The 27,953-nt window shown below is 42.4% G+C and overlaps 1 protein-coding gene across 1 annotated transcript; it reads right to left on the bottom strand.

Annotated features, from left to right (window-relative positions):
• Positions 1-311: 311 nt before the first annotated feature.
• LOC129710761 (BICD family-like cargo adapter 1) lies at positions 312-27,953 on the bottom strand. Its single transcript, XM_055657993.1, has 10 exons — positions 27,333-27,953; positions 22,840-23,055; positions 12,036-12,152; positions 10,775-10,921; positions 6,920-7,099; positions 6,633-6,791; positions 5,390-5,509; positions 4,465-4,595; positions 2,778-2,898; positions 312-1,824 (listed from the first exon to the last, which is right to left on the bottom strand). The coding sequence occupies exons 1-10, from the start codon at positions 27,549-27,551 to the stop codon at positions 1,642-1,644; spliced, it is 1,593 nt and encodes a 530-aa protein (XP_055513968.1). The 5' UTR covers positions 27,552-27,953; the 3' UTR covers positions 312-1,641.

Here is a 27,953-nt window from a genome sequence, read left to right as displayed (position 1 = left end):
TAGGAACCAAATGTAAACTGCCTTTACACTAATGCTTATTATACTTAGACGTTACACTAATGCACTCAACTTTCTAATGCAGAAAAGAATATAGGAATGTCTCCACACTATGTACAGTGTAAATTACTATAGACCTGTTATGGAATGATATTAGAAGCCATCAATGTGTTTTTGTATTATAATAAAATGAATATCTCTAGAGTAATAAATAACATTTTTATTAATGAATATCAAATAGCAGCGTACTGGCACTGGAGAAAGTGTGGATTGTGCTTTCACTACATTACATATATATATATATATATTATATATATATTACAGTTACAATAAAAATAAAAACAAATATTAGAAATTAAGACAAACCTAGAAGTACATAATAACCTTATTACATCCGTATAAATCAGTACATTTAAGTTGTCCCTGTATATACTTGAGGTTCCAACAAAGCCTCTACAATCCAATCTAAATGTTCTTTTCTCTTTACATGTGGTGAATGAGCGGTGGCCCAGTGCCAGCTGTTCATATTTTTACTACACATTACCGTTTGGAACACCTAACTCTATTATTTTTAATAAAGCCTTCAATAATCTTAGATTATAATAGTATTGAGCACCTCCAACAAAGCTGATTGGTAGCTTAGAAGATCTAATGTGCAATATACTGTATTTGACAATGAGGCATAACATAGCTTTTGTAGATAAGATTAAGTAGAATCCGAAGAGTTTTTGTAAGTATATTAAGGATAAAAGTAACTAGAGAAAGAATAGGGTCCAAAGTGGTCATCGATGTGTGGAGCTGCAAGAAATGCTCAAATTCCTCAATGAATATTTCTCCTCTGTTTTGTACCACGGAGAAAGATATGGAGACCTGGGAACTAGGGAAAGTTAATGGAGATGATTGAGGACAGTCTGTATTGTAGTCACGGAGATGCTGAATGTTCTAAAACATATGAAGGTAGATAAATCTCCTGGGTCTGATCAGGTGTATCCAAGATCACTGTGGGAAGTTAGAGATGGAACGGCAGAGGCCTGGCTGAGATATATGAATGATTGTTAGATGTGGGTGAGGGGCGGAAGGCTGGGAGATGCCTAATGTTGTGCCTCTCTTCAAGAGGAGCTACTAAGAAAAAAACAGGAAACTGTGGGCCAGTAAGTCCAACATCTGTGGTAAGAAAGTTACTGCAGAGAATTCTGAAGGGTAAGATACACACACATTTGGAAAGACGGGGTGATTAGGTATAGTCAGCGTGCTTTTGTGTGTGGGAGATCATGTCTCATAAATTTGATTCACCCCGTTCCCCATGTATTACCCTGCCAGTTACATAACTGGTCCATGGCTGCTGTGGGGAAGGGTTCCTTTTAAGATCTAACAAGTCTCCCTAGTGATCGCTATGGCAGTATAGACTCATCCATGCAGCTCCCATTGGGAAACATGCAGCTCAAAACTTTTTTCATTTGAGGTAAAAAAAAAATACAAAAGCACACTTCCAGAGAACTTTTCATCCAATTTAACAATGTTTTAAGGGAGGGACCCAAAATGGCACTAATGTTGCAAGCAACAATGTTTTTGTGCACCAAAAATAGGTGAAATCCAATACTGGTGCACGAATGTCTAAAGAAAGGATAGACGTCAAGGTAGCTTTCACCTCTTAAACAATGAAAGGAAGCCTTTCCCAATAGTAATCTGACTCTTGGTTCTTCGGAGAAAGGAAAGATGAGATTTAGAATCCGTGTTCTCACTTGGATTTTCAGTGGAAGCCATCCAGGTTTGTTCAGCTTGCTGCTGGCTTCTCAGTTGCTGGTTTATTACAAATTGCATATCATCCTGCAGAATAACAATGCAAACAACAAAAATTAAGCAACCGGACACAACATCTACAGGCCCATTAGTCCTTTCAATTCATTTTGCATCAATACATCTACTTATCTATGAATCCAGCCACAAGATATTAAACTAAAAAGAGGAAAAAAAGATCCTCGAGGATGATTAAAAAAAATGCCTTGTCATTCCGTCATTTTTTCTATCTATTACCTCAGAAAACGATGCAAGATTACTCGACCTGTATATTAATCAACATTAATCAATCTCCTACAACATCTTTCCATTCCATCCGTTTCTCTCCAGATTTACCAATGCTAAATTTAAGTTTGTAATTTCACAATCCCAGCCCAGGTATTGTTGTTTTCTCCCATGCATATTGTGTTGCTCTCCTGAGTTGTGCCCTTCCCTTGTACCTTAACTAGTTCCTCTTTCAATATCTCAAATCCCATTAGTGATCTTTCCATTCCCAATTCCTCATCCCACATCCTTCTTTCTCCAACTTAATCCAGTGAAATGTCATTTCATTATTAATTCAGCGAAAAGTGAAATTCATCAAAAAAAATATTTTAGTGCTTGTTCATACAGGTGGCCCTCTAATTGTGGCCTCATAAAGGTCTCTCAATACACTGGACATTTTAGCACAGTTTTAGACACTGGAACAAAATACATAATTGGCCCTACAGATCATGTTGAATATTTCTCCGAGCCTAATTTGTTCACTGCCCATAATATTTGTGAATTTTCCTATCAACATTCCTTATTTTATCAAGTAATTCTTATTACAATAATTTATTGACTCTTTTGCCAACGGCTTGTGATAGAGAATTCCCAATGTAAAATGAGGTTTTCTAGCATTTTCAATCAACTCTTAGTGAGTGAAAACAAGCAATGGAGATCACCATCTCTCATGACCCCAAGATCTAGATTGTCATCCTTTACAATGGTTTTGTACGTACCTGCCAAGCTTCCAGCTCTTGTGACAAGTCCACTTTCTGCAGAATAGTCTCCAGAAGTTGGGAGTTCAACGACTTCATGTCTCTTTGACACTTGGCCAGCTCCACTTCTACTGCATTTTTCCTGGAAAACACAATCCATTATTCATTTTTATGATTATGGCATTACAAGTTATGGAAGTGTCTGCTGTTCATTCCAGTTACCAACAAAACAAGCCACCAATCCTTGTGTCTCTCACAACACAGCTGGGGCCACATCCAATTCCATTGTTCATCTTAATAGACATAAAGCTTACAATCACCACAGTGACACAACTGAAACCAAATAAAAGATAATCCAATGGCTGTGGCGGCAGAGGTGCCGCTGCCTCACAGCTCCAGCTACTTTGGTTCAATCCTGACCTCACGTGCTATCCATGTGGAGTTTTCCCATTCTTTCTGTGACAATGTAGGATTTTCCCTCCTTGCTCTGGTTAACTCCCACATCATAAGGTGGGTTAGTCAGCCACAGTAAAGTGCCCCTAGTGTGTGTTGATCTGGGGTGGTTGATGGGAAGGTGGGGAGAATAAAAAGTCGGAATCGTTAAATAGACCTTGATGGTCAACATGGATGTGGAGGCTGAATGGCCTGAATCCATGCTATAAACACCTTGGCTCTGAGGCTGTACAGAGCAATAACTGAATTAATATCTTCAAACAATAGTTATATTTACATACACAGAAAAGAACAACACAAGGTGCTTCAGGGAAAAAGTAGAAAGCAAATTCTGACGACAAATCAGTTGATTGGCCAAAATGTGGGATTAAGCTGTACCTTAAATGAGGAAGGAGAATTTGACTCAAAGAGGGAATTCCAGACCCCTTGGCCATCGCCGGTAGAAGTGAAGGAAAAACCGGGACATGAGGCATGGCAAAATGAGAGAATCTCAGGGAGGAGGGAAAATAGATGTAGGGAGGGAACGGCTAAAGACGAACTTGAAAATGAAATTAGTTTTATAAAGTAAAGACAATTGGGAGTCCCTGTAAGTGAATGAACACCAAAGGTGAAGGGTGAATGGGACTGAGTGACTTAGACATAGGTAGCAGTTTTAATTGACCTCATGCTATGGGAACTTGTGGATGAAAGTGTTGTCCACAGGTAACAAAGACGTTGATTAAAGTTCTGGCAGCAGGAGATGAGGCAGGGACAAAGTCAGGCAGTGTTAGAGAGGTTAAGTTCAATGGTCTTAAATAACATGGGTGTGAGTTGGAAGCTTAAAACCCCTGTCCCACGGTACGAGTTCATTCCAAGAGCTCTCCTGAGTTTGCCCTGACTCGAACTCGGAGATTTACAGTAAAGGCCACTCGTCGGTACTCAGGGCTCTCGTGGACATTTTTCAACATGTTGAAAAATCTTCACGAGTCTTCCCGTGCTTACCTGCTGTTAGCGAGTCTGTTAGCGGTACGAGCCGCTAAGAGACGTCCCCGAGCTCTGACGTACCCGCTACGTTTATTCTCTGTGTTTACCACGAGTTTGGTTTTTTTTAACTCGGGAGAGCTCTTGGAATGAACTTGTACCGTGGGACAGGGCTATTACTTGGGATCGGGTATGACACCAAAACAGATAATGTCCATTTCTGCTATATCCAGGATAAGGACCCATGTAGCAGGATAAAACTCTGACCAGAGGAAGTACAGGCTCCATCACTCACTTTGCAATCGCAGTGTCCCGTTCACGAATGGCCTGCTGCAGATGTTGGTCATCAGAAGAGTTCTGCTGGCTGCATCTCAGGCCATCATTTTCCTTCCTGAGATTCATCAGATCAGTGCTCTGCAACTGCACCTAAATATTCAATCATAAACTGATGTTGAGTGAAAACATAACCTGAGCTTTTCATACCTGACTTGTTTGACTCTAAGCATCGAACACTGCCTCACTAGATCCATGCAAAGCAAATCAGCTGAGTCATGACTCTATGCTCTATCAGCTGAGTCATGACCCAAATGTTCTATCCCAGACACACCCTACAGTCCCCAAAACTAGCTTTCTAAACAGAAATAAAAGCTACAATTAAATTTTAAATGTTAATAATAGCTTAATTGAAGGAATATTTCAGCTGAGGATTTTTCTTCCTCGTTCAAGATTGATTAGATGTTAACTGCAAGTGAGGTGGTTTTCGGCACTTCAAATAGAGGTCTGCTCAGGTATAGAATTAACATCCAGCCCAAGTCCTGGCGCTCATATTTATTCCAACACCCAACCACTGCGGTATATGTAATCGCCTCAAACATGATATTGTTCCGTCTAAGGTTCAAACATCATAATCACAGGATCTCAGTATGATTATAGCACAGAAGGAAGCCATTCAGCCTCTCAAGTGTACTATGTTTATATATTCTGTTGTGCTGCAGCAAGTAAGAATTTCACTGTTCTATCTGGGACACATGACAATAAAACACTCTTGAATCCTGACTCTTGAAATCAGCCATGAAAGCATCCCATCGCCTGGTCTCAATGCTCATTGTCCAGGCAAATCCCTATGCAGATGCTTCATCCAGCACAACCCCATTCTCTGCTCAGTATCATCACCCCATTCTCCGCACAGTATCATCACCCCATTCTCTGCTCAGTTGTACCTGTCTCTGAAACTCCTCAATCTTCTGCTGCTTTTCTTGATTCGCTGCTTGCTCCTGTTGTAACTGTTGCTGCTGCCATTTCATCTTCTCCTGGATCATCTGCTCACCATCTGGGATAAACTTGGAAAAATGATAGAAAATAATCAAAATGCAGGAAGAGGATTTATCACATAGCAGCCAGTCAAAAGTAACGCGAGCTGCCACCCCAGGAAGTCATGCTGAGAGTGGCCATGAATCACAACATTAAATTGGTTCAGTGAGGCTACAGGAATGGAACTGTTCAATCTATAGCCATAAATTGCTGAACCCCTGCATATTCTACGGTAGTTGTGCTGGTCAATATGGTTACTCATACTCAGCTGATTCACCAGATTATTCTTCTCCAGCACCCAGCCCTTCATCCCAGGATCCTGTTGACCATAATGTCCGTTTGCCTCATGAGCTTAACCTGGATCTTTTGATCACTATCAGCAGCAGATGATGGGTGTGTTTGTCTCTGCTTGTTTTTGTAACCTTCCGACACAAATACTTTGTTTTGGCTTTTCCAGTTTATTCATAAGCAGAAACAGAGCAATCACCCAGGTGGAGTCATAGAGTACACTTGGTCCCACTTGCCCGTATTTGGTCCATATCCCTCTAAATCTTTCCTGTCCAAGTGTCTTTTAAATGTTGTTCTTGTACTTGCCTCAACTATCTCTCCAGGCAGCTCGTTCCATATACCCACTATTCTCTGAGTGGATAAGTTGCCCCTCAGGTTCCTATTTTTTTTTCTTTCTTACCTTAAACCTATGTCCTCTGGTTCTTGATTCCCCACCCTGGATAAAACACTCTATGCATTTACCCAGTAAATCCCTATGATGATTTAAGGGCCACCCCTTAGCTTCTTGCGCTCCAAGGAATATGTCCTAGCTTGCCCAAACAGGACATTTATAGCTCAAACTCTGGCAACATCCTTATAAATGGAGGGACTTCTCCAGTTTCTAATTTCATCTCCAAGTAAGAATAATACTGAATTAGTCTTCTGATGTGTGAGCCCATCCCCACCAGGAGCCAGAAAGAAGTTGTTGAGATTCCCTTTCTAGCCAGTAAACATTAAAGACTTTAATTCCTTAGTCAAGCTGGGTTCAAACTCCATTCCCAGAAGCAAAGGGCCCATGACTCTCTGAATGTGACCTGTAACTGTTGGTCAATCCTGGTCGAACAAATGAAATAGACTGCATGACGGTTGTAAGAATTTCATTACCTGTGCATCAGGGCCATGCACCAGACTGTGCACCAAATCCTTCAGGTGTGAGAGGGCTGCCTGGAGGCTTGGAGTCTGACATCCAGTCAAGCTGTCAGAGCAGTTCACACCCATCAAGGTCAGTAATTCCTGATGTATTTTCTCAATTTCATTCTTTATCTGGATTGAAGAAAAGAAAGACGCATCTCTTCAATAAAGTAACAAGTTCAGCCACTCCGCCACATGTCAGCCCTGCTAATTAGGCACTTTCACCCGTTCGTGTGGAAGGGTCCAGTGGCCAACTCTACCTGATCTTTCCCGGCCTCCCAGGTCTCAGTCTCCAGACTCTGCTCTATTTCCGAGAGCAGGGAAGCATTGCAGCTTGTGGACTCCTGCATCATCTGCTGCTCACTCAACTCCTGGATTCGGCTCAGCAGCTGTCGGTTCAGTGTCTGCACCTCGCTGAAGTCCTCCTGTGACAGGGTCAGCTGGTGGTGGGAGGGAAGGTAAGCACATCAGCGACATTCAGAGGGAGGCTACGTGTACCACCACTATACGCTTGTACTGTATCTGAAATGCTGATGTACCTCAGTGCTAATGTATAGTGATAATTGTACCGATCTGTATACAAAAAATGAATTTCACTGTACCTCGGTACATGTGACAATAAAGTACCGTTGAACCCCATGCTATAAACCACAAAGTGTTTCAGAGGTAGAAACAAGCTTCTGGTTAATGCAAATGCTGGTTAGCACACAAAATGACACAATGTATTGGAGTAACACGACAGGTCAGGCAGCATCTGAGTCTGTTTCTCAGACTGAAATATCATCTATCCATGTTCTCCAGAGATGCTGGCTGACTTGCTGAGTTACTCCAGCACTTTGTGTCCTTAAGTGTTATCGGAGGGATATCGCGACGAAGGCACCAGAATTAAGTGACTATTCCTGGTGTTCAAAGCCAGTAAGGGTCCACGGTTCAGTTTCAGCCGCAACACGAGGATCAAAGCTTTCCGTATTTAACATTCCAGCAGGCATTACTGAATCACTCTGAGATTGCCGTCCTTTCTTTCCAGTCTAGGAGAGCTCAGTAAAACTACAGCAAACACTTCAGGCTGGCAATACTCTTCAATGCTAAAACCTGGGACTTTTATTGTCACATAAGGTGCCAACTTGGAACCAACAAATAACCTTGAATATGCACTACTGTCAGATCATGGCATCTGCATTTAGTCTCCTAAAATAGTTCCCCAAAGACATATTCTCTGATTTCCAAAATGGAAACAAAGCATTTCACCACCACTGCAGCACCCATTCTGGACTGAGGGTGGTGCATTTCAACTTCATAGTGTTTGTAACAACCACACGTTCAGTCATTAACTAGGGATTTATTCAGTTTGTTTTGATTGAGTTCATCAAGATTAACTCACGTTATTACCAACTACTGCAGAAGGCAAAATAAATTCAAACCATTCAACCACACAGCAAGGAACCATAGCCATAACCATAACCATATTCATACTGAATAAATATCGACTGAGAAATCGCTTGTCCTCACCTTTGAGCTCTACATGAAGAATTGTTCTTGCTCACAGATGTACAAGGAAGAGCTGCCTGGAACGTGAATGAAGGCACTCAGCATGTGGAAATGTGGAAACTTCTGAAAGTCCCATTTCCTCTCCAGAGAATTAGCTGGCTCTAACTAATCAGCAACACCAATGAACAGTTTTGTGTGTATCCACGTTTGTGTGTTTTTGCATGTAGATACGTATGTATGCCAAGTTATTTTATGTTGATTGTATATGTTTTTCTTCGCTACAAAAGGGGGGCATTCAGCCCATTGGGTCTATGCTAGCAGTCAGAAAAATGCTATTACCAGTAATTCCATTCCTTTACTTATTTCCATGTAACCTATCTTCCCCACTCATGTGCGTTTTACATCCCTGATTCTCTTACCAGCCCTCTACGCAAGGAGCAACTTATAATCGATGATTAACCTGCTAATCAGCCCATCTCTGGCATGTGGAATGTGGGTGCTCCCAATCACACAGAAAGCATTGAAACTCGAAACAGACAATACCTATAGCTACATGAGCTCCTGCGCGCAGCGCATATAAATGTAGGCATGCGAGTACAACCCTGTACTAGTTGTGATTTTGCTTGCATTTCATTTTCTCCTGGACAGAACAAGAACAATCAAAAACATCTGAAGAAGGGTCTTGACCCAAAACGCACCTATACCTTTTCTCCAGAGGTGTTGCATGTCCCGCTGAGTTACTCCAGCAATTTGTGTCTATCTTCAGAACAAGAACAATGTTCCTCTGCTCCTAACTTACCAATCCTCCAACTTCACTTTCCATGGATCATCCATTGCAATTTATAGATAATAGACAATAGACAATAGGTGCAGGAGTTGGCCATTCGGCCCTTTGAGCCAGCAATGCCATTCAATGTGATCATGGCTGATTATCCATAATCAGTACCCCATTCCTGCCTTCTCCCCATATCCCCTGACTCCGCTATCTTTAAGAGCCCTATCTAGCTCTCTCCTGAAAGTATTCAGAGAACCGTCCTCTGAGGCAGAGAATTCCACCCTCTGTGTGAAAACGTTTTTCCTCATCTCCGTTCTAAATGGCTTACCTCTTATTTTTTAAACTGTGGCCCCTGGTTCTGGACTCCCTCAATATTTCTTCCAGCTCCATCAATGTTCCACCACATAATCCCTGTCCTTTAACCCATCTGAAGGGATTGCTCCCTTTCACAACTCCTTGATCTGTACTTCCCTCTACACCAACTACTCCGCATCTTATGGCACTTTCCCATGGAATTACAGCATTTCCAACAGCTGCATTTTCACCACTTGCCTTCCTGCATTCTAAGGACCTAAACAATCTTTCCAGCTGAAGCACAACGCACTTGCACTTTTTCCGAAGCTAGTGTACTGCATTGGGTGTTCACAATGTGGTCTTTACATTGAAGAAACCATACACTGATTGTGTGGTTGTTGTGTTGAGCACCTGCGTTTGGTCTAAAGGAATGACTCAACATCCCACCAGCCCACGATTACCACAATAACCTGTCTGTCTGTGGCCTCCTGCACTATTGCAATACCCACTTGAGAAATAACACTTCATCTGCTGCCATGGTGAATTGGCGATTTTCAATCTCACTATTGATTTCTTCAACTTCAGGTAATCTATGGACCATTGAGCACAGAATATAGAAAAGAACTGAACAGAAAAAGGCCCTTCAGCCCCTAATGTCCATGCCGAACATGACACCAAGATAAACTAATATCCACTGCGTACATATGATCCCTACCCTCCACTCCCAGCATGTCCACCTGCCTATCTTGGAGCCTCTTAAATGTCACTATCATATCTGCTCCACTACTGGCAGCGTGCTACAGGCACTCATCGCTTCCTGCGTAAAAAGCTTGCCCCACATATCTCCTTTAAACTTTGTCCCTCTCACCTTAAAGCTATGCCCTCTAGTCTTTGACATTTCCACCTTGGGAAAAAGATCCCGACTGTCTAAATTTTGACTGTTTTTCTCTCTTCATTGTTACAGCCCGACCTGCTGGCCTGATCCACAGCTCTCTATAGTAACATAACACAGATAAAGGAGTATAATCTGCTGCATTAACTGACTTGGTGTCACCCTATCTGAGATAAACTTACCTACTTGCCTCTTCCCCACCCTCTCCGCAGCAGAAAACTAACTTGTTTTCTTTCTTTCCATGTTGTGATAAAGAGTCTCAGACATGAAACATCATTGCTGTTTCATTGCCTGCCTTGCTGAGTATATTTACAGACATTTCTGTTTTTATTACAAATTTCCAATATTTGCAGTTCATAAGTGATAGGAGCAGAATTAGGCCATTCGGCCCATCAAGTCTTCTCCCCCATTCAATCATGGCTGATCTACCTTTCCCTCTTAACCCCATTCTCCTGCCTTCTCCCCATAACCCCTGACACTTACAAATAAAGAATCTATCTATCTCTGCCTTAAAAATATCAATTGACTTGGCCTCCACAACCTTCTGTGGCAATAAATTTCATCTTTTGTTTTCTCGTTTATTATTGACTCTGATTTGCTAACTGAACCTTTCCTTTAGACCTGAGCAATGACATTGCAAGACTGCAGAAGTCCTGTGGGCCTTACCTTCAACGACTGATCCTCGTTCTTTTGCTGCAGCTGTGAGCACTGTACTTGCATCGAATCGTGGCTGTTCTTCAGTGACTGGTTCTCCATTTCCATCGTAACCATCCACTGCTCCAGGTTACTTTTTTGTTCCGACAGTAGAGTGATCTGTCACGAGGCAATGAACAATGTTTTGACCGCTCCATTCAAAGAGCCTCCTTACAAATCGGTTCACTTAATCCAACAAGTCTTGATTCTCGGTACCAAGATTGTAAATATTTTTTTTTTAAATTCCTATGAACTGTTTCACCCGCAAATTCGAGAACACTTTCTAAAAGTTGTTGATAAAGATGTTGATCAAGTAAGGGTTTTTTCCCAACCGAGCCTGCTACCACTTGCCCATCTACAGATTCATACATGGCTCTCAGTGTACGCGAGTCCCTGGCTCTAGCTCACTTCCCTCTGTGTGAGCCTGTTTGCTTTGTTTATGTTGTAGTGCCAGAACAGTCTGATCCTACAGCTCCGCTTCTGATAAGCAAATGGAGATGACAGATTGGTGATGCTTGAATGATGAAGGAACAAATATTCTCCCACGTTCACCCAGTGTAGGAATGGGTCCCTGTCGGTCATTTGGCATACGTGGTTCTGCCTGAGCTACAGTTGTCCAAATACTCAGCAGCAGCATCAGGTATCTGACCATGGGAACATGAGCATCTTGGCAGCTTGAAATATCATTGCCAGTAAAATGAGCAATGAAACATTTGCTGAACTAATTCAATTCTTGGGGCGGCACAGTGGCGCAGTGGGGTAATGGCTGCCTTACAGCGCCAGAGACCTAGGATCGATCCTGTCTGTACAGAGTTTGTACGTTCTCCCTGTGACCGTGTGGGTTTTCTCCGGGTGCTTCAGTTTCTTCCCACACTCCAAAAACGTACAGTTTGTAGGTTAATTAGCTTTGGTAAAATTGTACATTGTTCCTAGTGTGTGTAGGATAGTGCTAGTGTATGGGAATTGCTGGTTGTATGGACCTGGTGGGCCGAAAGGCCTGTTTCCGCATTGTATATCTGTAAGTGTAATAGTAAAGTCTACTCACTAGACATGCTCTGTCATGATGAGGCCTTGTTTATTAACAGGGTTTCTTGGATCATTAAACCATCACATGGATGGGATCAAAAACAGTCAGAGGTTAAACAATTCCCTTTTGGTTTAAATTGCATGTATCCCACTCGATCATTTTTAAAAAGGCAGTCACATCAGTTTCACACCCAGCATCTGTGCTCACCTCAGCCTGAAGACTCTGTGCTCTTGTGGCATTGTCATGCAGTATGAGTTCCTTTCCCATAAACATGCCCCTCAGCGCGTGGATCTCATGGGCAAGGGTCTGCTCCACTTTAGTCGCCTGGAGAAGGAAGCAAGTTATTTACTGAAGGGCACACGCTTGTCAGATCTATTCCTCTGCACATGAAGCAACTCAACATGCACGTGCTAGACTAGAGTCACATGGTTCAAATTAAATATGAAATGAAAGAAAAAAATGCAATTTTGGAAATCTGAAATAAAAACAGAAATGCTGGAAATAGCAGGTCAAGAAGGGAACTAGTTAGCATTTCAGGTCAATGCTCCTTCATTAGAATTGGGAAGGAGAGAAGATAAGTATCAGGGAGAACGGGGTAGGGATAGATAGGGCGACTGGGATATCTTTCATAGGGTGACCCCAGGGTTGCTGTAGCGTTAAGTTATAAATGAGGTCATGTGGTCAATGGGTTAATGAGGGCAGTTTAGGAGAGAGAAGATGAAGGCATAAACACGCTGAAATATAAAGGCTGCTTATCCATGGGTGCAAGCTCTTAACACATTCCCATTATGCAAAAAAATTGATCTTTGGCAGCAATAACTAAATATTAAAACCTACTAAAGATAAAAGGACGAGATCAGAGTCTGCGGCCCAACATCGATGCCCGCAATCCCCACTGTGCTGCACGCCTAAGCTGGAGCGCCAACCTCGCTGGGACGCTGTGCTTTCAAAAGGGGCGTCAGGCCCCAATGCCCACCTGGCTCTAGTGTCTCAACAGAATGTACTCAACTCAATATGTACTATGTTTACATATTCTGGTGTGCTGCTGCAAGAAATAATTTCATTGTTCTGTCTGGGACATATGGCAATTAAACACTTGACTCTTGACCCTGCCTCTGACAGACGACAAAATGGGTGTCTTTATCGTTCGTTATCACTATTACAATTGAAGTAAATCATTGAAAAAAATTTTGTTTTATACAATTCAGAAATCAAGCACGTAACACTTAGAAATAAATTAAAACATTAAAATAAAGCAAATTAATTAGTAACCACCCCCCATCATCACCACTTGATCCACAGGTCTAGAATCTCCATTGAGAATAATGATCCCATGTCAGTTCCGACCTTCTTTAAGATCAACTCGTTTAAAGACCACGTTTAAGATGGACTCGTTTAAGATCAACTCGTTTAAGACCTCGTTTAAAGGCAACTTTCCAGTGTCAGGCTGGGGCATTGTGTCAAGACTGTTACCTGCCACTGGACGCGACATGGAGCCCAGAGTTGGTACATAAGGGCATATCCGTCACTCGATACGTCTTGGATTCATTGCACGGTTACAATGGCTGAAAGTGGGTGCTGCCAATCCCTAATAAGATTCACCCCAGCAGATCAAAGTTACCTGACAGCTCTTATGCAAAAGGCGCTGCCTAATGTAGTAAAGGGCCTTGTGTTCTGACATTACGAAAGCAACACATGCAAAGCAATCACTTGTGTTGATTCTTTTTTAGGCACTGTTGGTACTGATTTAATTACTCCCAACCCTGTCGTTCGATATCATCTCAGCATCTGATGCACACGCAAAGAGTCTTCACCCGCCTTTATTATCTCCTCAGGACAGTGCTGCCAATTGACAACACCATAAATATTTCTGATATGACTACATTACTCATACGTAAATATTTTAATACAGATAACAACAGCATCCAGTCTGAGTGGCTTTCTATTCATTCAAGCACATTCATTCTATGTTGTCATCAGGACAACATGTTTCTTTACTTGCAGGACACAAGTGGGTGGTTCTGGTGAAAGGCAGGGCAAGTGATACAGGAAGAAAGGAAGGAAGCAAGGAAGGATCAGTCTGTTTTATAAATATAAGCATCATCTAATGGAGAACTAGAGAGTGTGTTTTTATTTTCTTTCAAGATTACATTAGAACATCTTATCGCGGCACCAGGAATGGATCAATCCCAACTCGGTTCCATTGCACTGTTTGTTCTTCAGGCAGGCAATCTGCAAATGATGTTCTCGCCTATCCTGTTGTGTAATTCCTCCAATGTATGGTGTTGCTGTTGGAGAGGCAAGGTCCAGTGTTTCTATAACTACTGATACAATAGACAATAGACAATAGACAGGAGTAGGCCATTCTGCCCTTCGAGCCATTCAATGAGATCATGGCTGGTCATCCCCAATCGAGCCATTCAATGCCTTCTCCCCATGTCTGACTCCACTATCCTTAAGAGCACTATCTAGCTCTCTCTTGAATGAATCCAGAGAACTGGCCTCCACCGCCCTCTGAGGCAGAGAATTCCACAGACTCACAACTCTCTGTGTGAAAAAGTGTTTCCTCATCTCTGTTCTAAATGGCTTGCCCCTTATTCTTAAACTGTGGCCCCTGGTTCTGGACTCCCCCATAACTCCCCCATAACTGCAGTCAGTATTTCCATGCAGAATACCCACTACAGTACTTATATGGCATGTCCCTGCACCATGTTTCTTTGGCTCTGGCCCACAACATCACAGAATCCCAATTCCTGTTTCAACAGAAGTACATAAGCGATAGGAGCCAGGTTGGGCCATTTTCGCATGTTCGTAAGTCATAGGAGCAGAATTAGACCATTCGGACCACTGAATCCACTCCGCCATTCAATCATGGCTGATCTATTGAAATTGTTTGGCAATTCAGAGTCATAGAGTTGTACAGCACAAAATGGGCCCTTTGACTCATCACGTCCATGTCAACCTTTTAACTCATCTACACTAATCCCATTTGTCCGCATTCAGTCTGTATCCTTGCACTCTGTGGCCATTTTGATGCCTGCATAAATTATTCTTAAATATTGCGATCACATCTGACTCCACCACCTCCTCTGACAAGTTCCAGATATCAACCACTATCTGCATAAAAACCTATCTCCTCAAATCCCCTTTAAACTCCTTCCACTCATCTTAAACCTTTGCCCATTTATTTTTGATACGTCTACCATGGTGACGGACTTGGCAAATGAAATTCCTCGTATGTTGCAAAACATATTTGGCAAATAGAGTACTATTCTGATTTTAATTTGGATTCTGATGGTAAAATAATTCTGACTGTCTTTCCTATCGATGCCTCTTAAAATTTTATAAACCTCCATCAGGACTCAGCCTTTACAATCTCTCCCCATAATTAAAGTCCTCCATGCAGGCAATACACTGGAGAGTCTCCTCCAGACCCTGTCCAGCACAACTTGCATCCATTCATAATTATGGCTGATCTTCGGCCTCAGTTCCCATTTCGAGCATTATCCCTTGATACACTTATTACTAGTTTTAATCAATCTCTGTTTTGAATGAACTGATTGACTGAGACTCCATAGTCATCTGGGGTAGTGAATTCTAAATGCTCACCACCCTCTGAGTGAAGACATTTCTCTTAGCATTGGATAGTGAGGAAGGTTGTCAAAGGATTCATCAGAATATAAAAAATATGGGCAGAGGAATGGCAGATGGAGTTTAATCTGGACAAATTTGAGGGGGTTGCACGTTGGGAGGTAAAATGTAAGAGGAAAGCCGACAGTAAATGACCTCAGGAACATAGATGCACACAAGAATCTTGGGGTGCAAGTTCCTAGTTCTTTGAAAATGGCAACACAGTGTGCAGTTTCTAATCATTGCATTACTGGATGTGGACGTTTTCAAGAGGGTGTAGAAATGGTTCACCGGGATGTTGCCTGATTTAGAGAGCATTGGCTATTAGGAGAGCTTGGACAAACTTGGATTGCTTAGCTGGAACTACGGAGGCTGGGACCTGATAGAAGTTTATAAAACTATGAGAGGCATAGAAAGAGTATATAGAGTTTGTTTTCCCCAGGTTGGAAATGCAAAACTAGAGGGCATAACTTTAAAGTGAGAGGGGAAAGTTTAAGATAGATTTGTATCACGTTCTGGTCACCAAGTTGGGCGAAGGATGTCATGAACTGGTAAGGGTGCAGAGAGGATTCACAAGAATGTTACCGGAACTGGAGAGTCTGTGCAATAAGGAGGGACAGAATAGGTGGGGACTTTTTACCCTGGAGCATGGGAGGGTGAGAGTTGACCTAAAAAAAGGTATGCAAAATCATGGGCATAAATAAGATGAAAGGAAAAAAAACGAATTTATGGGTCAGATGGATATTGGAATGAGCTGCCAGAGAAAGCAATAGGCGGGTACAAAAACAAAGACATTTAGACAGGCACGTGGATGGGAAAGGTTTGTGGAGCGAATGCAGGTAAATGGGAGTAGCTCAAGGAGGCATCTTAGTAGGCACACGTGAGTTGGGCTGAGGGCCTGTTTATGTGCTGTAGGACTCTTTGACTCTATTTAGGAGGCAGGTTTTCTTCCACAGTGAGCAGTACTTGTCTGGAGCATGCTTCTGGTGAAAATGGTGGAAGTAGATATGATAGCAATGTTTCAGAGGCATTTAGACAGATACACAAACGAGCAAAGAATGGAGAATACAGAACATGCAGGCAATTGTGCAGTGTAAATTAGCAACATGGTCAACACAAATATTGAGGGCCAAAGGGTCTGTTCTTGTGTTGTCCCGTTCTGTGCTCCCTGTTCCAACTCAGACCTAGATGGCCTAACCTTAGTTGTGGAGTTGTGGCCTCTGATTCTAGACTCCTGAGTCAGGGAAGACCTTCTGATTTTCAGGCCTAGTCTTCTCAATCGCTTTTCTTACGGGAAATCCGCCATCCTTGGAGCAAGTCTGGTGAACCTTGTCCACATCTACGCTTTGGCAAGGGCATTATTTCTAAGTTAAGGAGAATGAAACTATTCAAAGTCCACCAGATATGATTTCATAGAAGGCCCCATATAATTACAGTAAGGCATCTTTATTGTTGCATGCAGCTCCTCCCAAAATGAAAATGTTAAATCAAAATGCCTCAGTCCCCAATGTTTACAGCACCGGGCGTTTGCCTTTCAGTCACGTGTCCAATGACGCCAATGATCATCAACGCTACCCAATTTCTCACTGTTTAAAAGATATTCTGCTTTTACATAGAAACATAGAAAATAGGTGCAGGAGTAGGCCATTCGCCCCTTCGAGCCTGCACCGCCATTCAATATGATCATGGCTGATCATCCAACTCAGTATCCTGTTCCTGCCTTCTCTCCATACCCCCTGATCCCTTTAGCCACAAGGGCCACATCTAACTCCCTCTTAAATATAGCCAATGAACTGGCCTCAACTACCTTCTGCGGCAGAGAATTCCAGAGATTCACCACTCTCTGTGTGAAAAAAGTTTTCCACATCTCGGTCCTAAAAGACTTCCCCCTTATCCTTAAATTATGACCCCTAGTCCTGGACTTCCCCAACATCGGGAACAATTTACTGCCTTGTGCACCAAAGTGGATCACTTCACATTTTACTCCATCTGTCACGTTCTCACCCATTCACGCAGCTTATGAATATATTCCTCTGAAGTCACTTTGCATCCTCCTCCTTCTTCATAATCCCACTTAGTTTTGCATCATTAACAAATTTGGAAATCTGATATGTGGTGCCCTCAGCCAAGCTGTTGACATAGGTGGTGAATAGTTTGATTCCTACAGTATCCCAGAAGGTACAGCCTGCCATCCTGAGAGAGACTCATATCGGATTCCCAATTCTAAGTCCACGTCAGTGTATTAACCTCAACTCCACAAACTCATTGACCAATTTCATAAATATATGGTTTCCTTCCTTTTGCAACTCATATTCTCAAACACCCACAGCTGATTAGTTAAACCTGACTTCCCTTTTATAAACCTAAACTGGCCCTGCTCAATCGGATTATTTTATTCCTGTGCATTCTGTTATCACATCCTGCCTTATAGATTCCAATATTTTCCCAATTACTGGCAGAAGGCTAACGGGTCAATAGTTGCTTGTTTTCTCACTCGCTCCTTTGTTAAATATTAGACCAAGTGGGACCCGTTGGGTCCCGTCCCCTCAATGCACGTTTGCGGGGGGGGGGGGGGGTGACCACCCCCCACACACACACACACACTAACCCCCCCCCCCCCGATATTATATTAATATTATTAATTCGCTCATTTTAACCCAACTTCCACCCTATCCATTCACACATAGGCCCCAACTCCGCAGGCCCAGCTAGAGAGAGGGGGGGGGGGGGGGGGGGGGGGGGGGGTGGGGGGCTCTCTCTGCCCCCCTCTCTCTCTGCCCTCTCTCTATCTGCCCTCTCTCTCTCTGCCCTCTCTCTCTCTCTACTTTGAGGTTAAGTTAGTATTTCCTATTTACAAAAAAGATTTGGATCTGGAACATTAAGTTGCTACATTTACTGAAAGATGATTCCAACTCACCAAAACAAAATCCAAATAAACTCAGTTAACTAGAGAAACAAGTCTAAATCTTTTATGAAAGAGATGAACGTAATACTCAAGAGGCATCAACAACACTAAGCCCTGTCAATTGGACTAAGAGAGAATGCCACTGCCTGATTCAACTATTTTTACACAAAGCAATCAACTGTGAAAGCTTTGTAACCTTGGAGTTGATTCTCAGAAAGACAAAGAGTTGGGGAGCAGTCTGGCACTGCAGCGTTTGTTCACTCAATGTAATTAACAGGGTTTGGCAGCTCTCTCACCCTCACTGTTGCACTCTCCTCTGTCACAAGGCTTTGCACATAGGGGTGACTCAAGTTCCCAATCTTGAGGTTAAAATGTGAGAAGTGGAGCATCAATGCACAACCAGAGAGACAGAGGGGTGAACTGAGCTGAAAGGGAAGACAGCTGAGCCACAAACAGACCTGTCCTGATATAATTGTGCAGCCGGTACAAGACAGAACTGGTCACGGTATACAAAGCGAGGCACATGCTGGGTACAGTAAAGCAGGACATCGTACATTCAGAGTGACACTAAAATAAAGTATGGCACATGCTAACTTAGCATAACACTCATCAGGCACAGTATGTACTGGGCACAGCACAGAAAGCATTACAGGCAGAGTAAGTGAAGCACAAATTTGGTTGAGAACATCAAGTCAAACTCAATTTGGGTACCGCAAGTGCTTGATTCAACACAGAAAGTAATGCACACATTACAGTCTTCTGCTAATACTATAGATCATTCTCACTGTGAACACCATAAGGCTTACACATTTATTACGTGAATCAGGAGATGAAGGAGAAAAGCAGTACTGTTCTGTTCAGCTTAAATCTATTACTTATTCTTCATTACAGAGTTTATTAAAGGAGGTCATGGCAGCATCTGACTGCAATAGTATGACAACTGCTACACAAAGTGGAGATACAATCCAAAACTACACAAAACCCAACCTGACACCAGAGTGGGTCTAAATAAGAACTTACAGAAAAAACAAGGCCGAGTATCCTTGATCCTATATTTTCAGTTCATGGTGATTTCTGGGCATCTTTAACTTACTTTTAGTTGGTGCATTGTTTAAGAAGGAACTCCAGATGCTGGAAAATCGAAGGTAGACAAAAATGCCGGAGAAACTCAGTGGGTGCGGCAGCATCTATGGAGCGAAGGAAATAGGCAATGTTTCGGGCCGAAATCCTTCAGTCTGAAGAAGGGTTTCCGCCCGAAACGTTGCCTATTTCCTTCGCTCCATAGATGCTGCCGCACCCGCTGAGTTTCTCCAGCATTTTTGTCTACCTTTAGTTGGTGCAATATTAATTTTTGAATGTAAACATGCTCTGTATCTTTTTTGCATTTATGTAAGTGAGTAAGTAAGTACATTTTATTTATATAGCACGTTTAAACCAACTCGCGTTGAAACTAAAGTGCATATTTAAAATCAATTATTAAGTTTCCGTACATCCATAGAAAAAAAAGAAATTTTTTGGTCACACTAAAAATTGAAGAATATGGAACAGCGCAGGAACAGGCCCTTATGCCCACATTGTCCTTGCCGAACAAAATGGCAAGCTAAACTAATTTCCCCACCTGCATATGATTCATATCCCTCCATTCCCTGTACATCCATATGCCTATCAAAAGCTGCTCAAATGCCACTATCTTATCTGCCTCCACAACCCCTGTCAGCATGTTCCAAGTACCCACCACACTCTGTGTAAAATAAATTGCCCCGCATATGCTCTCAATCTCAAGAGTTTCCTCAATTCCAGATTCTAACCACAGTTTACCTGAAGTGCAGGAGTGATTGTAACATGTACTGAAACTTTTAATAACAAAGGAAAAAATTGGTTTGATATTTCCTGGCATCCCAACTCTTTGTTTACCTTTGTCCATTTATACTTATTTTAAGTTTGAATGTATCATAATAAAACATTGGGATAGTGCTTGCTTTTGATTTACTTGCAAAAAGTGGCCTCAGCGTTGGTCTCTTTTTTGAATCCAACGTTTGGGTTGTGCACAAGTATTCATGGACGTTCAAGTACAAAAAGCAAGTTAACAAGGCATCTGACATCATACAAGTGTTAAATTATTTTAAAAAACTGCAAAGCTCTGGTGTTCTAGAGTGTTGAGCTATTAGAAAATACTTCCACATCTCTGGTACGTGACGTGAGACCATTGTTCAGATCTCACTAGCCAACATCATCGTTGTTCTGTGTTTCAACATCAAATGTTTATGAGTTCTTGTGCTATGAATTATTTGGCTGTTAACGTCCTTTGCTTTTGCAGTTGCTATTTTGCTCATAATTTACCAGGAACAGTGTCAACCAGTAAGGTTAAAATTAAGTAAAAAGGTATTGGAAAAAGCTAAAGAGATCCCAGCGAGTAAAGGGTTCATTTTCCCAGCAATTAGAGACTTCTTGAACCTCATGAAAATTACGCAGCAGCCCCACCTACACTATTTATAAATTGCGTGTTAGAAAGAATCAGATTGTTTCCTGGAGGCAGTTTACATATAAACAGTGGGTGGGGAATGTAACCTTTGTAGCTTCAGAAGGTATGACGTTTGCAGAATTAATCCACACTAAAAAGAATTCATGACGTTATTGAACTTTTCTTGGTCAATAATATGTTGCGCAAACACACATGGTAGACTTTACGTCTTTAGATGAAACACGAGTAGAACCACAACAAATTGTCGTGAGAGTCTAGCTGGCCAGTCATAACTGCCAGCATGATGCCAGCATGAGAGCAGAATAATTCACTTCAAAGTGCCCATTCCCTAATGGGAGTTAATGATTGAATCTGCACTGGAATGCACTTAATTAAAGCACATTTTCTTATGTTCCTATTATTCCAGCACGCTTGATTTCACCCATTTGATCCGTCAGGGACCAAGCTGACCATTAAAGGAACAGAGACTATTTACCCTTTTCTCAATGTGCAAGCTACATGTTTATTCCTATCGTTTATTGATTAAACTCTGGTCTGTTCACAGAATGTTCCGAAACCAATACAGAACAATTATGCACAGTGTTTCCTCAGAACAAAGATACCAGCTGGTGAGGTTAATTAGGAACTCAGATATGATCAAAGACAATGAAAAATAATTTCTCCCCGTCTTGCAATGTACAACATTCTATGCGGGTGGAAAGACTTGAATTGTGGAGTCCAGTTTGCTGTATAGACAAGAGAAAGTAAATAGCAGTGGCCTGTTAATAAATATATTAACAAGGGCAATAAATGAGTATTAGCTGAATTTGTAGAAAGATCAGAGGACAATGTGTATTTACATAACTGAAAAGGAAAAAAAACTGCAGGTGCTGGAAATCTGAAATTAAAAACAGTGCAGAGATAGAAATTATGTTTCAGATAGATGAAATTTCAACCAGAACTATTCTCATTCCAGAGTCACTTCCTACTTTGTTGAATATTTCCAGCATTCTCTACTTTTAATTATTCAATCATGAAAAATGTCCCAAGGTGTTTCACAAATTGGGCGGATGTTGGAGGAAACATGGAAAGTCATTCCAACAAGCTGCTTTCATTGAGAGACAAGATACAGAAGTTGGGAGTGCAGAACATGGCCCTTTGAGCCTGCTCCACTGTTGAATAAGATCATAGAGTCATCCAGCATGAGAACAGGCCCTTTGGCCCAACTTGCCCACACCAACCAACATGCCCTATCTACACAAGACATGGCTGATCCAATATCCCTAGCCCAATTTCTGCTGGATTTGCAGTCTTCAATTCACTTACATAATCCACTGACCTCCGTCCTGCATATATTCCATTTTTTTTTCAGGTTCAGAGAGTTCTGAAGATCCAGGAGCCTCTGAGCTAAAGTCATCATCTATTAACTTACAAAATTCTTAAGGGGTTCTTAAATTCTTAAGGGGTTGCTGATTTGAGTCCAGGATTCCCAGCTTAAGGATAAGGGGGAAATCCTTTTAGAACAGATCTGTTTTTCAGCATGGTATCTCTGAAAAAGAGGGTAGTGTGCCCAGTTCTGAATTTAAGAGGGAGTAGAGGGCCCGTGAGGCTAAGGGGATCAGGGGGTATGGAGAGAAGGCAGGCATGGTACTGAGTTGGATGATCAGCCATGATATACGGTGCAGGCTCGAAGGGCTGGCCTCACCTAATTTCACTGAATTTGAGAACCCCACAGTGTCAGCATCTATCCTGAAAAAGAATGTGCCCCTGAATAATAGAGGGCGAGGACAGGGCATGGTACCTTGATATACCTGCCTCACTCTCACTGAAAACCACAGTGGTTGGTTTAGCAAGAATTAGAAAATACAATTATTAGCAAAGATCTACCACAATCCTCCTCAAGACTTGTCACAGAATTCAAATCAATAATTGACAGCATTGATGAATTGGTTGGTCAAAGTTACAATAATTAACCAGGAGATAACAATAGTTCTGTTTAATTCATATGGTCTTACTTTTCTCAGTTGATCCACCAGTTTCTGGTTTTGTTCACTTAGATCACATTCCACGTCAACTTTGACTTTTTCAACCTCGCGCAGGTAGTGTTGCTGTTTCTGGATCTCCAGCTGCAACTGTTGCAGATCTCCTTCCAGTTCTGCTACTCGAGCCTCCCACTCACTCTCCCTCCCTTCGTACTTCAGACGTAATGCATATTTCTCCTGTTCAAGCTCCTACGGGAAGTACAGATGCAAGTGGTTGAAACAAATGACAACACTATCACCACATGTGTAATTGGTGCTGAAGCAATCGTATCATGCGTTTCTGGAAATCACTTTCACCGGAAGAGGCCATGGACAAATTCTTAGCACCAATTATTAATTATAAAGTAATTATGAACAAGGAGTACAATTTGGCTCATCATAATCCATTCACCCAGAAAGACTGCACCATTCTCCCATTCTAGCAATTGGTCATCCGTGTGCTTCTATCTGGATGTCTGTTATAGATCCAGATTGCTCTTTATGTGAAGAACTTCTTAATATGATTCTTTAAACTATATTTTTACTAAAACATATCTAGGTCTCCATGACCCACTCTCAGAATTTGATTATGGATTTTATGATTTCCTTTCCTTTAAGCTGCTTTCAGTAAATTCATCTCTCAGATCTCTCTTTCTTTTAAATGAGATGTCCAAGTTTTGTCTCACAAGGCAGATATCTAACTAGAGATCAGACGTGGTTCTGTTCTTCACAGCTTCCAGTGCCAGAATATGTCCTTGCTTCATGGTGGGCAGTAATCACAACTCTCAGCCCAACCTCAACATTCCTCTGCATTGGCTCAAGCAGAAAGATATCCTACCCACAATTAACAGAATTGTATGTTGAACTCAGCCAAGAACTAATCAATACTATATTAGACAGATATATGAATGGTATTGCTTTAGAGGGATATGTGCAAAATACATGCAAATGGGACTAGGCCAGTATGCCAATGTGGACCAGATGGGCCTAAGGGCCTGTTTCTATGCTGTACAGTTAATAGACTATAGACAATAGGTGCAGGAGTAGGCCATTTAGCCCTACGAGCCAGCACCGCCATTCAATGCGATCATGGCTGATCATCCCCAATCAGTACCCCGTTCCTGCCTTCACCCCATATCCCCTGGCTCCTCTATTTTTAAGAGCCCTATCTAGCTCTCTCTTGAAAGCATCCAGAGAACCTGCCTCCACTGCCCTCTGAGGCAGAGAATTCCACAGACTCACCACTCTCTGTGAGAAAAAAGTGTTTCCTCGTCTCCGTTCTAAATGGCTTGCCCCTTATTCTACAAATTAGTTAACATTTAAACTGCTTCAATTCTCTGCAATTAACAAGAGCAAATCTGCATTTGATGCAAGAGGAGAAACAGGACCCCATTGTGTTAATATATGATGCTTTCATCATACACTTTAGTCTATAATGCCCCTGTCCCACTTAGGAAACCTGAACGGAAACCTCTGGGGATTATGTGCCCCACCCAAGGTTTCCGTGCGGTTCCCGGAGGTTTTTGTCAGTCTCCTTACCTGCTTCCACTACCTGCAACCTCCGGCAACCACCTGCAACCTCCGGGAACCACACAGAAACCTTGGGTGGGGCGCAAAGTCTCCAGAGGTTTCCATTCAGGTTTCCTAAGTGGGACAGGGGCATAACTCTCCTAGAGGCTAAAAATAAACTGCCAGAGGAACTGAGCAGGTCAACTCACCTGTGGAAGGACATTGACAGACGACACTTGAGTCTATTCTGCCAATAAGAGACTGAGATCAACAATCCTTAGAGGCTTGGAGAACAGTACCAAGTGTGTCTGCATCAAGGAATTGATGTTGGTGATAAGTTTTGATCTAAGTGAAAACAATGCCTATATTTCCAGTGTGTGTTTCAGACAGAAAACACGCACGGATGGTCAAGTTTTGATACGAATGTGGATTGCATTATTTGCTCTTCCACCAAACCAGGGAAGGGAATTGGAGGTAATCAGAATGCTAGGGCCAGGGTTGCACTTTCAAGCACTATTGTCCCTGGTGAAAACTTCAGAATATCAAAAGTCTTTATTAATATTTCAGAGCTAATACCTGAAAAACTGAATATAGTTTAATTTGATTTTACAAACACTGATGCATCAGGTTTAACATTTTCTCAAATCTACCTGATAGCTTTATCGTTTGACGTCTCAGACTGTCATCGTACGTTTGCTCTGTGATGTCAGATAGAATGAGCACATCTCTTCCATTGGGCTGGACACAATGTGCTGGAGTAACTAAGTGGGTCAGGCAGCATTCCTGGAGAACATGGATAGGCAATGCTTCGGGTTAGGACCCTTTGTCAGACTGCTCCCCACCCCTGCACTCAGTCTGAAGAAGGGTCCTGAACTGAAGCATCACCTATCCATGTTCAGCTGCCTAACCTACTGATTTATTCCAGCATTTTGTGTCTTTCCTCGATAAACCAGCAATTGCATTTCCTTGTTTCTTCCATAGGGATGTCCGATTATACGAAGATCAGTTTTCTCTTTCATATAAAGGGTTTCTCTGCCTTCAAAGGATTTTAAAATATTTCAACTAAAATTAAACGCTGCTTGCCTGCTCCAATACATTTCTCCCCTCAGATTCCTAAACACTGAGCACATATGTAAAATATAAAGGGAATCTGTTACACTTAGCTCTAACCCCAACCTTTTCCTATATTAAATTAATGTTTTCTATACTTTATTGTGAACTTCAGTCTCTTATTTCTTCCAAGCACTGATACAAATACCTCTATGTCCTCATTCTTCCTCGTATTTTAACTGCCCTTACATGTTTAACTTGTTTTTTTGCTGGTTGATCAAGATCACAGCCCTCCCCTGTCTCTTTGAATTTACTTTACTAACAAGATCCCCCCCCTCCCCCCCAGACGCTTGACATTTGACCATCTTCTAATTTAAACTTCTGGAAACCCCCTTGCGAACTTTTTGCAGTTTGATGGGATCTTCAATTCTTTTTTTTTTAAGTTAAAAATAAACCAAATAAAACACGGGTGCTAATCTTGCCAAGACTCCATTCAATGGACTAAAATATACCAAATCACCCTGTTTTTTAAAAATAATTCGAATGGACATAGTTCATAAATGTATCGAATTCCTATGTGAAATTAGACTCCATGGGACTATATAATGTTGTGATCTGTGACTAAGTTGGTAGCATAGTTGTGTCTGGCTCAGAGGGCTGTGGATTTGTCTCACTCTTGAGACTTCGTAAAATCTCTGGGTTCTCACTCCAGCTGTAGGATTGAGGCTGTGCTGCCCTGGCTTGGGGAGGTATATGTGTGTGTGGGGGGAGGTCTTCCTTTGGATGAGAACATGGGGATTTTTTATCCTAGAGCTTTGCCCAGTATTTTAACGTTACCCTAGCAAGTTGGATGGTGAAGATTACATTTCTATTTGTGTGAGCTTGTTGTAGACACACTGCCCTATCGCCCAGCTTCAACCTTTGTTCAACAGAGATTGTGATGCTCGTTTTATATGTAAGCGTTTTGTTTCGTCCACGGAAATCAAAGTCCTCTTGAAGTTAAACATTCCCTTGCCTGTTCCGTCGAGCTAGGGTGAGGTGACATTCTACATCGACTCTCTCTCTCTATTCTTTATATGCAGTTTTGGCAGGTTATCGCCTCGCAGGAGTAATCAAGGCTGGCCCGAATTCTCTCATTGTACACTATCTGCGAAGTGACATTAGCCACCCAATAGAAACATATTCAGATCAAATTCGAGTACACAAAAATGCTGGAGAAACTCAGCGGGTGCAGCAGCATCTATGGAGCGAAGGAAATAGGCAACGTTTCGGGCCGAAACGTTGCCTATTTCCTTCGCTCCATAGATGCTGCTGCACCCGCTGAGTTTCTCCAGCATTTTTGTGTACCTTCGATTTTCCAGCATCTGCAGTTCCTTCTTAAACACTCAAATTCGAGTAACTCCTTTTTGATCAATTACATTTTTACACGTATGTATCTGATATCTACAATGAATAGCTGGTGGCTTAGGAGACACCACATCATGGGGCCAAAGTTGCTTTTGCCCAATTGGTCTAATGCACTCTTAGTATTACACTAACAGTTCATTTGACACTAACCGAGTATCTTCCAGTTGCCCGGCCTCCAAAACGATCAAAAACTATCAACCTAACATCTTTCATGCATCAATCAACCAGCAAGTCGCCGGGATGGGGTCAACTGGACTCGTTGAATCATCAACGTTTGCGAAAAAGATTTAATCCGTTTTGGGGCAAACTAGGCGAGTCGTGAGAAAATACCTGACCCAAGACAATCTTTGAGACTAGCGGAACTAAAAAGTTGGACACAACATAAACTCTAATGCACGTTCACATGTATAGAAAGTGAGGGCTAGCAATGAGCAAGTATAACTGCCTTGCCAAGCGAGGTTCAGTGATGGACAGAACAGATGCTCACACACTGGGACATGGGCCCGTGGGTGGTCTCTCACCTCCAGCTTTTGGCTGTATTCCTCCTCCAACCTGTCCTTTTCCTTCTTCAAGTCCTGGTTTTCGGTGAGCAGCGCTTTGCCCAGCTCGGCGGCCACGTGAACTTCCTTCTCCCTCTGCTTGAGGAGGGAGAGCAGGTCGGTGGTGTCTACGAACGCCGACACCTCTCTTATGCGGTCCCGAGCGAAGGGGAAGCGGTCCTCCTCCAGTGGAGATTTCATCTCCAGGAGCCCAGCAGCAGGCACAGTGGACGAGGCTCAGGACGGTCCCAGTCGGTGGCTGCAAACCGCGTTCAACCAAAGTCTGCGTGAAGTTTGCTCTTGGTCCGGGCTGTCCGGGGTGTTTTGGGGCTTTGACTTTTATAGGCTGGCTCCGATGGAAATGAGCGTCGCTAGCACCGCGTCTTTCCCCAGAGAAGACAGATGGTGGAGAGTGAGGGAAGCAGGAGAAATAAAGGATAAGATCAGCCCGGGAGATGTGTTTAGCGTTCGAACCCCGCACCTTTCAATGGGAGTTCCGCGTTCGTGAGTGACTTGAAAGAAACTAATCGCTTCGGGGACTCGGAGACTCGCACAAGCAGTGTGGTGGCACCTGCAAACACAGCCGCGCTCAAGCCGACGCCC

The sequence above is a fragment of the Leucoraja erinacea genome, chromosome 28 (assembly GCF_028641065.1).
Source record: "Leucoraja erinacea ecotype New England chromosome 28, Leri_hhj_1, whole genome shotgun sequence".
NCBI classification, from domain to species: domain Eukaryota; kingdom Metazoa; phylum Chordata; class Chondrichthyes; order Rajiformes; family Rajidae; genus Leucoraja; species Leucoraja erinaceus.
The sequence above is the reverse complement of the archived record's forward strand: the minus strand, read 5'-3'. Positions and strand labels throughout refer to the sequence as shown.

Bases quoted from the DNA above. Each gene is read 5' to 3' on its own strand.
- LOC129710761 (XM_055657993.1), bottom strand. From the start codon at position 27,551: ATGAAATCTCCACTGGAGGAGGACCGCTTCCCCTTCGCTCGGGACCGC. The intron at 4,596-5,389 runs GTACAACTGAGC...TTGAATATTTAG, and splicing joins TTGAGGAGTTTCAGAGACAG to GTGCAGTTGCAGAGCACTGA. The intron at 1,825-2,777 runs GTACGTACAAAA...GTTATTCTGCAG, and splicing joins AAGAGCTGGAAGCTTGGCAG to GATGATATGCAATTTGTAAT.